The 12,161-nt window shown below is 35.4% G+C and overlaps 1 protein-coding gene across 7 annotated transcripts in view; it reads right to left on the bottom strand.

The window, feature by feature from the left end:
* VRK1 (VRK serine/threonine kinase 1) overlaps positions 1-12,161 on the bottom strand; it is an 84,320-nt gene that overhangs the window by 27,202 nt on the left and 44,957 nt on the right. For all 7 annotated transcript variants that reach the window (XM_004055669.5, XM_019010197.3, XM_063698174.1 and 4 more), the window contains exons 4-7: positions 8,197-8,266; positions 7,019-7,106; positions 1,439-1,547; positions 1,212-1,304 (exon numbers count right to left, since the gene is read on the bottom strand). In XM_004055669.5, coding sequence (XP_004055717.1) covers positions 1,212-1,304; positions 1,439-1,547; positions 7,019-7,106; positions 8,197-8,266 — 360 coding nt within the window. The remainder of the gene's footprint in view (positions 1-1,211; positions 1,305-1,438; positions 1,548-7,018; positions 7,107-8,196; positions 8,267-12,161) is intronic.

Raw genomic sequence — 12,161 nt, 5'->3', positions numbered from 1 at the left:
CATATGTCTAAGGATAACAGAGCTGCAAAAATATTTCCATATAAACAAAGGCAGCATGTTTTAGTCACCTGCAAAGTGATATAAGTTGTATTTTATTATACTGTACAAGTCCAGCCTATTTCAATTAATGGAACCCTTACTGTTCAGGATGTTAGCTGCGTTTTCTTTGTTCTTAGCCTAGAAAATATCTAAAAAGAAATGGCTAGAAAGAGCAGAGATGAATTTGATGATTGCCTTTTTAAGATTTCTCCATTAGCACACTATCTTAATAGTATAGTAACTTTCTTCTTTTATACTTATATAGATTCCCTTATATCCACCATAACTGACATTGGAGGAAGGGAAGCAAATACGAGACGACAGAAAAAGAAAAGAGAGCCAAAGGAAAAAGGAAAAACTAAGCAAAGGCAGTTAAAGGTACATTTGAGAGAAAGAATGAAGTACAGAGTACTGACAAATAATTACAATAATCAAAGTACCCAAACACATTTAAAATGTTTAAATCTTCCTTTTTATATAAGATCAAGTAAGAAGTGAGAACATACATTAAGTATGAATGTCAACTAAACCTTACTTTCACTGAAATCACAGAAACAGTTATACAGGAAAATTGTATAGATCCCTCTACTTCAACTAAACTGACCTAAATAAAGGTATAATAACATTAGCTTTTCTCCTTTCCTTAGAAAGTAAAAATTACAAAGGGAATGTAATAAGCTAAAAAAAAATGCACATTTGAATTCCAAACACTAAGGGTATACAAATTTAGACAGCTAAGATATTTCTGTAAACCAATTGATTTGAATAATCAACATGTTAAAGACCAAATTTTCCAAGTAATAGAACACTTACATTTGATGGATTTCTTGAACAAAGGAATAAAAAAAGTGACAAAGCAGACAGGCAAACATAATTCATTGGTGTACTATATAATTTTAAGCTTCCACCCCCAAATAGCTATTTGAAATTCATTTTGTATCACAAGCACTTCTTCTGAATATTATTTAGGGCAAAATAGCCAACTTGATAAAGTGCCAACAAATCACATCAAAAATGCAGAATGTTAACTAGATCAAAGTGTCAAGAAGAAATATTATTACCATATCTACTTCAAAAAGTAAAACTTCTACACAGGTTCAAAAGTTCAAAGCAACCATATTTATTTTCAAACAACACGCTTTTAATAGTAGAAATTAAAGTTATAAAACTACCTGGTCAGGATTCTTGTAGTTCAGAAGAAGATTTGAGGCCTTGATATCTCCATGCACATACTCATGCTCGTGAATATATTCCAGAATATCCAGCTATGAAAGTATCATACAGAATAAGTTAATGCAGTACCTAACACCAGCCAGCAGAGGACCAAGCTTCAACATAAACTAGCCTTTACTGTACTCAAAACAATTTTTTAAAAACAAGAAGAACATAGCTCACATACAATTCTTAAGCTTAGCTGCAAGACAGTTTTCCGAGAAAACCTTTTGGCATTTGCTTCATATATTTTCTGAAGGTCACTCCCAAAGCGATCCATTATCATAAACCTGTAACTGAAGACAAATATGAAAAGCCAATGAACAAAATACAATTCAAGAAAACCAACTTTGCAATGAGTACTCTCAAAGTAATTTTTTCAAGACAATGTTTAGTAAAGAAGTATTCTTTAAAAAAGAAATACAAACATTTGCAACAATTTCTCCCAACTAGAAATCTCAAAGAGTTCAGAGTGCTTTCAGGTCCTGCTTTTTACCTGGAGGGCCTCTTCCTGGTCGCAGCTAGTTTCAGGAGACTATTCAATTTAAGATAATGCTCACAGAGAGAACCCAACAAGTTTATTCACGGTAAAAATAAAACAAGCTGAATAAAAATGACAGCACTGATTTTTCTCATAGTTAAAATTAATTCATGTTTCTGGATATCAGCTTCCTTCCTGTGACTGTTTCTCCTTATTTTTAAGGTATATTTCAGCAGTAACAACATTCTGCTAAAATCAAGATTCTCGTGAGATGCTTTAACAAGAGCCAGATTCAATACCATTGTTTAAATGGCGTAAAAGGATTGTACGTTAAACACTCAATGGCCAAGATTTGGGGAAAAACAAATATCCTGAAAAAACATGAAGATAACTGGCTTTGCATAAAGCAGCTATGTCACCTTGGCTGAGTCACATTACCTCCTGGGCCTCAATTTCCACAGAAGTAAAATGAGAGAGTAGGGACTCACCTTTTCTAAGGTCACTTTCAACACCCAAAACTCAGATTCAATAATCATGTTATATTTCAGTATGTACAGAAAAGCATCACCTATTTGCAATAACACTGCTTAGCTTCTGCTCTGAGGACCACTTTTATCTTCAATAGTTTTCCAGATTCTAACTTGTCTGGTGAAATCATTCAGTAAATCAATAAAAATCAAAACCACACTCAGAATGTATCAGGACATCTCCAATGAGGAAGATTATGAATCATCAACACCATAACATCTAGCATTTACTGAACACCTGGTATGCACACAGCACTACTGTAAGTACTTAAAACGTTATTAATGCATTTAAACCTCACATCACTCTATAAGGTAGGTAACTCCTATCATACCCATTTTACAGCAGAAGAAAACTGATAATTTGTCCTCTAGTATGTGGCAAAATCACGCTTTTAACCACTGCACTACATATTAACTGAAATAAATGTCAGTAGGATACAAAAATCCCATTTATATGTTATAGGCTTCTATGATAACAATATGACAAGTTCAACAGGGAAGGAAGAGTTGACTAACATTAAAAGACAAGATGTTGAACAAGTAACTCAGAATTCTATTCATTTTTGAACTGGAAGAAAATTAGAAAATCATCTTGTCTAAACATCTTTTAATAAATAAAATAACTAAGGTCTTTGGAGGTAAAGTGATTTGTCCAAGGTTATAAAATTAGTCAGTGGTGGCCGGGCCTGGTAGTTCACGCCAGTAATCTCAGCACTTTGGGAGGCCGAGGCTGGTGGATCACCTGAGGTCAGCAGTTCGAGACCAGCCTGGCCAACATGGTGAAACCCCGTCTCTACTAAAAACACAAAAATTAGCTGGGCACGGTGGCAAGAACCTGTAATTCCAGCAACTCGGAAGGCTAAGGCAGGAGAATTGCTTGAACCTGGGAGGCGGAGATTGCAGTGAGCCAAGATTGAGCCACTGCACTCCAGCTGCACGACAAGAGCAAACTCCACCTCAATTAAAAAAAAAAAAAAATTGTGACAAAATATATTCATTCATGTAAGATTTCCTAGCACCTTGGCTTGTAAGATAATAAAGTGAAAATGGTAACTTTGACTTCCTGGTTTCCTTTGTATAACAGATTTTGCAAGGTTGAGAGATGAGACCAGGGCACATATACATGTTGGCTTTTACTAAATAGGTGACGTGTGTAATGATTATAACATAGGATGAGCATCTCAAATCTGAAAATCTGAAATCAGAAGTGCTCCAAAATTAGAAAGTGTTTTTAGTGCCAACAAGATGTTCAAAGGAAATGCTCACTGGAGCATTTTGGATTTCCCATTTTCAGATTTGGGATGCTCAACCAGTAGGTATTAACGCAAATATTCCAAAATCCTTAAGAAATCCCAAATCTAAAATACTTCTGGTGCCAACATTTCAGATAAGGCATACTTAACCTGTAATACACAGGTAACAAAAATACAACCTCTGTAACAGCCTGAAAGGTGGCTAAAACACAACTGCTTAATTCAACATGGGGTCTATTAGTAAATTCTGTTACATAGGTCTTTGTTTTTATTCACAAATCACCCTACCACCACTCTTAATAAGACCTTAATCTTGTCACCATACCTAAATCATAAACATCAACTGAAACATGATTCCACAAATTTCACAGAAACCATTACCACATTCTTCTGGAAAGACGGCTCTACCATTGAGTAGTAAAATGAAAGCTATTTCTAAGTAACTCCTCTAAAGTAAAACCTTTGATGTATACTTTTCTGGAGACTTGGATAAAATGTGCAAGTAAAAGAAAAATATAAATCAGTGTAAAATAATTTAATAATGGTAGCAGCTAACATTGTTCTAAGCCCTACATACATATTAATTCAAATGAGTTACAAGGAAAACTAAGCATGTCTGGCATGGAAGGGGGCTGGAAGAATAATCTACTTTCTATTTCTTTATTTTCTAAGACCTATAATGATTCTTTTTAAGAGCTTCAACCTAAAAAGTAAATCAATGCCTGATATATGACTAATGCCATCTTTTTAAAGGAGACATTTCTAGCAACCTCATTTTATAGAAGAAATGGGCTGGGAGGTAAAGTCATCACTAGTAAGTGGTGAGTTAAGACTTAGACTGTGTTCTCATTTGTCACCACACTCTAAGGCACTTGTGATCCACACCAGGGAAGTTCTTTCCAGCAGTGCCCTCATCAGTCAGCTTACAGAGTCAACCCTGGACCCACTTAGTCCCTGGTCACCTCACAGGAGTCACACAAACAAAAGCCCTGTTTAACTGGTTCTGAACTTTATCATAAAATGTGTGTTAAGAATGTATATGGTAAAATGTGATATGACAGTGTGGGCTACTTTTAAAAAGACCATCATTCTCAAGCAAAATACCACCACTGACAAACAAAAATCACAGACAAACAAATGAAAGCAATTATGATAATCACAGTGATGATGACTGCAAGAAACATTTCCTCAGCACTTACTCTGTGCCCCTTACAATTTACATGTTTTCAATTTATCTTCACAGTAATTCATAAAGTAAGTACTATTATCCTCATCTCACACATAGGGAAATGAGAGAGACAGAAAGTTAACTAGCCCATGACCACACCTGATGGAGTCAAGTACAATCAATCTAGTGCTAGATTTGTTTGGTGTTTAGGTTTTGCTGCAATATACCGTGCTTGGTTTTTTTTTTTTAAGACGTTTATACTCAAATTATGGAAAGAGGAAAAGGCTGTTATTCCAAGTCTAAAAATGCTCTAGCCCCAGGTACACTTTTCTTCCAATCATCTCTATGAAATGTGGTTTTCATAATGTACTGTTCCTTAGGAATATAACTATTGTACACTGGAGCACACAGTCAAACAGATTTGCTTCCTAGCAAGTCATCGCTAAGGGTTTTTCTTGTCTTACTCCCCTTTAGACAGTCTTTAATTCACCATGTAAACCATTTCCCAAATGCCACTTTCACCACCATGTCACCTCATCCCTTGCTCAAGAGCAAGTGATAGCTTCTGACTACCTACTATACACTGGTTCCAAACTGTTCTTTCCTCTATGGGTCTTCATTATCTGCCACCGACTCCTTCTCCAAGTTTATTTCCTTCTCTCTTACACGCATGCCCTCTTCCTCTGCTACAGGAAGACGGCCATTGGGTCATACAGTAGAATAAAAGTCTATCCTGCCTGTGCTCACGTTAATCTCCCACTTAAGATGCTGTTCTGCCTCCTCAATGATTTTCTAAACCAGTAGGTTTTAACATTTAAACGATTAAAGACCCCTTTGAGAGCAAAAGCTAACATCTATGTTTTACATATACTCTTGTAGCTTTATACTAAAACATCATTAAGTGGGTAGCTGTTACTCCATTTCACAGATGAGGAAATTAAAGCAAAAAATTGCCCAAAGTCACACACATTTTAAGGGGCAAAACAAGGTTTTAAAACTAGGCAGTCTAACTCTAGAATCCTTGCTCTTAACTAACTTAACTAATCCTTATTCTATAGTATTTCTCCAGAAAATATTATAAAAACTATAATATATTTTGCTATCCCAGCAAAACCATATAAAATAAAATGTTAAAAGTGACTTCAGGGATCCCCACACTCCCTAAGAGAGGCATGGATCCCAAGTAAACAACACTGGCTGCCTACCCAACTACTTACCCCTCCTCTCAATCTTTTCTAACAGAGCACCAATTTGGTTCCGGCATTCCATCCTTTTCCACATGGATCGCTGTGATCACTTTGTCCTTGCCAGTCAATGGTTTAAGTATTGATAAAATTCTGACCAAGAAAGCGTGAGAGGAAGTCTGCCACAGGGCTCCTGGGAAAGCTTTCTTTGCCAGGAAAGTGAAACTCACAACACACGATAGATACCATTTTCTGCCCTTGGGTACTGTGCCTGCATGTGAAGCCTAGAAATGGAGCAGCCACCTGGCGACCACACAATGGAGAACTAACAGAGAACAAAACCAAGAAGAGGAGGGCAAAGTGCAAGATAAGGAACCTGGGCCCTTGATGACTGCCTGAGTCAAAGTTTTCCTTTACTTGCAGCTGAAATCATCCTAAGCAATATATCCCCAGTTCCAAACTAAATCTACCCGTCAAGTCTCAGCTACCAAAGCCTTACTCCATGAAGTTCCATTCATTCATTCAAATATGTATCAAGTGCTGCTTATGAACCAAAGTATTAGAAGTTTTCTCCAAATAAACTATCCCAAAGAATTCATTCTCTCCATTCTCTGAACTCCTAAGACACGTAAGTCAGTATTATACAACTTAGCACTTAATTGTTCTCCAATTGTTTCAGACATTTTTGTTTTCACTCACCAGCTAGACTAAAACCCTCATAAAGGGTGAGCCTAATCTTGTGTGGGCAGATTATGTATCCAACATGAAATACCAAATGGAATCCTGAAGGGGTCCCCTTTTGCATGAAGAACAGAGGCGTTTTTGTTTGTTTATTTCTAAAGGCAAGGAGGAAAAAAAGGCAGGGTGTTTGGCTTTGTTCCTCCTTGTCAGTTGGGTTCCAGTCAGTTGATACTGCTCTGCACAAGCTCCCTGACTAGAGAGGCACTCCTATTCTAATAACGCATCATAGCCTGCTGCTATGGAAAGCAGAGGACAGAGATAACATCTTATTCCTCTCTGTCACATACACTCCACATAGTCCAGAGGGAGGCCTAGTAATATTGTGAGTGATCAGTAAATAATTACTGACTAAACCAACTAAATAGTGAATGTTGCAAAAGGGAAGGAGAAAGACAAATCACACATATTTTTACCTTTTTCCATTTTTGTCATGTAGACCAGACCCCCAATACTTAGGAACACCCAGGTACTTCAGCTTACGGGTACGAATCCATTTCTGAACTACAAATTAAAACAGATCTTTGTGATTTCAATTGTTATACATAAATGATAATTTTTTAAAAAATCATTAAGAGCAAAATGTATTTATACATGCAAGAAGAATTCACCTGTATTCATAAAAAAGAAAATGAAGAATACAGTATAACCAATAACGAAAAGCATTTTACGATGAAAACATTTTTATTAACCTACAAAATTGTTATCCTGCCCTTAAAATTGTCTTTAAAATGAAAAATCTACAAAAAGCATTTTTTTTAAATCAAAACTACAGCGCAGTCATTCCTTTGTTCTAGGGGCTTGGTTCCAGGAACCCCCACCCCTCAAGACACCAAAATCCAGATGCTCAAGTCCCTCATATAAAATGGTGTAATATCTGCATATAACCTCCACACATCCTCTTATATACTTTATCTCATCTCTAGATTACTTATAATACGTAATACAATGCAAATGCTATGTCAATAGTTATACTGTACTAGTTTTTTATTTGTATTATTTTTTATTATTGAATTGTTATTTTTTATTGTAGCTTTTTTTTTTCTGGAATATTTTTTATCCCTGGTTGGTTGAGTCTGAGGATGTGGAATCTGAGAATACGCGGGTGGACTATCCTGAAGTTGCAGTTTCTCTCTCTAATTATGTAATGTTTACTTGCTTCTACAGGAAGACCTATTTTTCACACCAATCTAAAAGGTTTTTCTTCCTCAATATAAAAGTCCTCAACCAGGAAATCAAGATCTAAGAGACATGGAAGAAGGACAGAAGGGACCAAAGTGACTAGGAGAGGTTCTGGCTCTCTACCTTGATATCCTGTTCTATTTCATCAATAATTCTCAATGTTTAACAATATTTCCTAAATCATAGGTCATTTATTATTAACTTCATTCTATGTATCTATATAGATAAAATCTTGATGCAACAAACCCATTAAAAGACCAGAATTCTTTCATACAAATCCCATGTAAGTGGAATTTATAAAGCAAAAACATAACAAAGAGTCATAAAATAAGATATAATGCTCTAGGTCTTGGCTTAAAACAAAAAACTGGTCATTTTAAAAGTGTAAACGTATGTGTACTGTATTTCTTACTTTGCTCTGGTTTTGCAGCTCGTTGGTAGAACTTTAATTCAGTAAAAAGAGGTCCATTGTCACTGGGTTCCTTAAAATATAAGAGTTAATTAGTTCTAGCAGTAGTTAAAATTACTGAGATATTTTCAATGAACCTTCAAAAAAGACCAACAAATCTATTTTTCTGTCCAATGTAATTTTGATACTTAAGTTTATAACTGTGTTAAGATTAAGTCAAACTCCTTAGAAATGTTCAGAGAAATATTAGTCTATATTTCTTATATTGCTCAAGTTCCATTTCTATAAGTGATAAATTATACAAAATCAGATATACAGCTCAGCCTGCAGAAGTTTAAGAAAAATGTTTAAACTAATTTTCATCTTTATTAAGCTTTCCCTTAAGCAAAGATGAGCAACCATCTTAACTGTATCACCAAGGGGCTACAAGATATTTCTCAGATTTAATAAAATTTCAATACCTAATTTAACCCATTAATGCCAAAATCCCATTCCTTTCCTGTTTTCATTACGCTTATATCTACTTTATCAGGACTAACAAAAACAGACCTTACCACAAAGAAGAGCCTATATTATGCATCTCCTGAACAAGCATGCACTGTCCACTAACCTGCATCCTTCCTTTCTGACAGATTCCTACATTTGTCAAACCAAACATGGGGCTCATTAACAATTGTTTTCTACCAATGTTATGGACTACATTCATTTTATATTTTTAGAGAAATTAACAATTAAAATTATTACTAAAGAGACATACATTCACAAAAACGTATTTGCACAAACAAGAAATAACAGCCTGTCAGCAGTTTTGCCTTGTTAAATAAATATGTAAGAGTGGAAAAGATCTTATAATTCTGTGGACTTTTTAAATAGTAAATTTCATCTGATTAAAATTAGTATTTATTTAATGTCTGGTATTTTGTGTTGGTCATTATTTATTGGGAATTAAAAAAAAGTTTTTAAAGCAGTGAAAACTTCAAATGAGGAAGCTAACATTTCTAAACTAATTTTAGGGTTGCTTTTCTTTTTAGGAGGTATGAGAAAAAATTATTTTGGGCAGAATATCTTGGTTAACTGGAGTTCAAAGTTAAATAGAGCACTGGGGGAAGTGAGTAATGAGGCCTACTACCTTAAATGAGTGACAACTTATAGTTTTGGGTTACTAGAGATGACTTTTGCAAGCACTTAAAATATGTTCACCTTTTCTTCACTCAAGATACCCTCAACTGTAGAAAACCACTCCATACTCTCTGCTCTAATTATCTCAGATTTCTTATAATTCAGAAAATAGGAATCCCCAATTAAAGTACTCAGAAGAAGGCCGGGCATGGTGGCTCATGCCTGTCCTGTCATCCCAGCACTTTGGGAGGCCAAGACGGGCGGATCACTTGAGGTGAGGAGTTCAAGACCAGCCTGGCCAACATGGTGAAACCCCATCTCTACTAAAAATACAAAAATTATCTGGGCATGGTGGCGAGTACCTGTAATCCCAGCTACTTAGGAGGCTGAGGGAGGAGAATCACTTGAACCCAGGAGGCGGAGGTTGCAGTAAGCTAAGATCGTGCCACTGCACTCCACCCTGGGCAACAAAGCAAGATTCTGTCTCAAAAATAAAAATAAAGTACTTAGAGGAAAACGGATTGGCCAATCTGCAGTCAGGCAGTTATTAATGAGCATTTAACAGTAAATGGGCAACACACGTTAACACTTGGATCACAACCTGAAAACAAGCGTGCCTTATTTGTTACAGGTAAGTATACTTTTCACCTTAACCTTGGAAGACAGTAGTATCATGGCTTGGCATGCATCAACTCCTTAAGAAGGAGGAACTAACCAACATACTGAAAGTATGAGTGCTGATTCCTTAACTTATGGACTCAGTACCCAAGTTCCTCTATAACCTATGGCTCCTTTCCTAGCAGCAATAATAGCTTGACACTTGCAAGCATTTGCAAGAGACACTTGCAGTGTTTCCAGCCAATGGCTAAGAATAGGTCTTTGGTAGGAATCACAGAATCAGCGTTAAGAAAAAGAAATTCAAAAGGAGAAATTCTGGTAAAGTTCCTCTCCAAAGCTTACCTTTGGAATAGCTCATTTATATAATTCAGGTTTGAAAGAGGTTTTCCTAAGACAAATCAGTATAAAATTCTGATTTATTCAGTTTCAATCTATGTCATATCAACTTTAACTTTCAAGTTTTCCTTCAGGCAATAATTTATTAAACCTGTAATAATGAGAATCAACCATATAAATCAGGCTATTATAATGAAAGCCCACTATAAGGAAGGCTCTCTGAGCTCATTTCATACTTCTTCTAATCCAATAAACTTCCATTATCACAAAATAAAGGAGCTACTTCCTTGGCATTGCACTCTAGCCAAAGCTAGCTATTCCTGTTGAAGAAAATACCTTAACTCATAACTAAAATTTTATTAACATATTTCAAATCTAAAATACTTTGCCAACTCTATAATAGCCAAGATTTAGAAAAGAAATTGGGACTGACATTTTAACTAGAATATCACTAAACGTTTCTTTAAGACTTCTAAGTGTCAAAATGAAGATGACAACAGAAAAAAAATTAAAATGTGATATATTTCAATGGCACCAGCTAAAAGCAACTGGCTGCCATTTAAAAATGAAGCTGTACAAAATTTCTCCTTCCTACCAAAAAATTATGATATATGAATTAAAAATTCAGGTCACTTCTCATAACATCAGTGAGGAAAATCAAACATCAGTCTGCAAACTTCTTTCCAAGGAACTGTGAAATACAGATTCATATCAGTTCACATCTGAAAAGGACCACAGTACAATGACCTGTTAGGATACCATCCAAAAGCCTGACCTCTGCCTCTAGTTCTGCTACTGACATGACTAAGGGTAAGTGCAATTCAAAGAACTACTAATTTCGTATTAAGCCTGGCAGCAAGAAAACACAAAAGAAAATTTCCTTCTCCTTGCATTATCCAACATTTCTCTCTGCACAGTTACTTTCAGAAATAAAATATAGTGTCTGTCCTGTAGGTCAAGGATTAAAGCCCCAACCAAAACCAGAGACCATCATTTGGTACATGTGAGAACATTTTTATTATGTGCCTAACATCTACCTTGAATGGGTATGTCTTAACTTCACTCCAATGCCAAATAAGAAATTTGTGGGTTAACTATCTGGAGCTGTTTCATAAGGCAGATACATGTATTATCAGCAATAACCAACTTTTTGACAAAGCGTCCACATTAAGTTAGAAACCCTTACCAGCAGCAGAGGGTACCTGCACACCCTTACTAAAAACAAGGATAAAAATGTGCCAGCCACAAGATTCCATTTAAAATAATTAAAGTGCTCTGTGTGCCAGATTCTACCAGTGGCTCTCAATCTTGATGCACAAAAGAATCACCTGGGAAGCTTTACTAAAAATACCAATAACCAGGCCCTACACCCAGATTCTGATCATACTCTACAACCAGGATTGAGAACCACTGTGTGATATGCTATTACATTATTAAGTAAAATTTCACATTAGAAAATCAATTTGCCTTTATTTCGTAACATTTGCAAGTTTTTTCTCTAATGATAAAATAATGCTCATTTTAGAAAATATGGAAACATTTTGATGTATTTTCTTCATAAATAGCCATTTTATAAGACAACCTTCATACTATATATAGAACTTTGTATCCTGCTTTTTTAGAAATAATTATAAAACTTCCCCAAAGAGTAGTACATGTTCTTTGAAAACACAATCTTTAATAGTCCATAATGTTTTAAATGACAAATGTTCATAAACAGTTCTGATTTTAATACCAGAAAGAACTGATACTCATTTTACATGTTGTTATTTGGTGAAACATTTCAACTATTAATATTATAAAGTTGTAAGAAGGCAAATTATGAGTGGGCCTGCTCTCTATGGTACAGACAAGACAGGAAAGTGAATGACATGAGGAAGTGGACAGTAAATGAA

The sequence above is a fragment of the Gorilla gorilla genome, chromosome 15 (assembly GCF_029281585.2).
Source record: "Gorilla gorilla gorilla isolate KB3781 chromosome 15, NHGRI_mGorGor1-v2.1_pri, whole genome shotgun sequence".
Taxonomy (NCBI): domain Eukaryota; kingdom Metazoa; phylum Chordata; class Mammalia; order Primates; family Hominidae; genus Gorilla; species Gorilla gorilla.
Note: the sequence above shows the minus strand (reverse complement) of the source record. Positions and strands in the feature narration are given on the sequence as shown.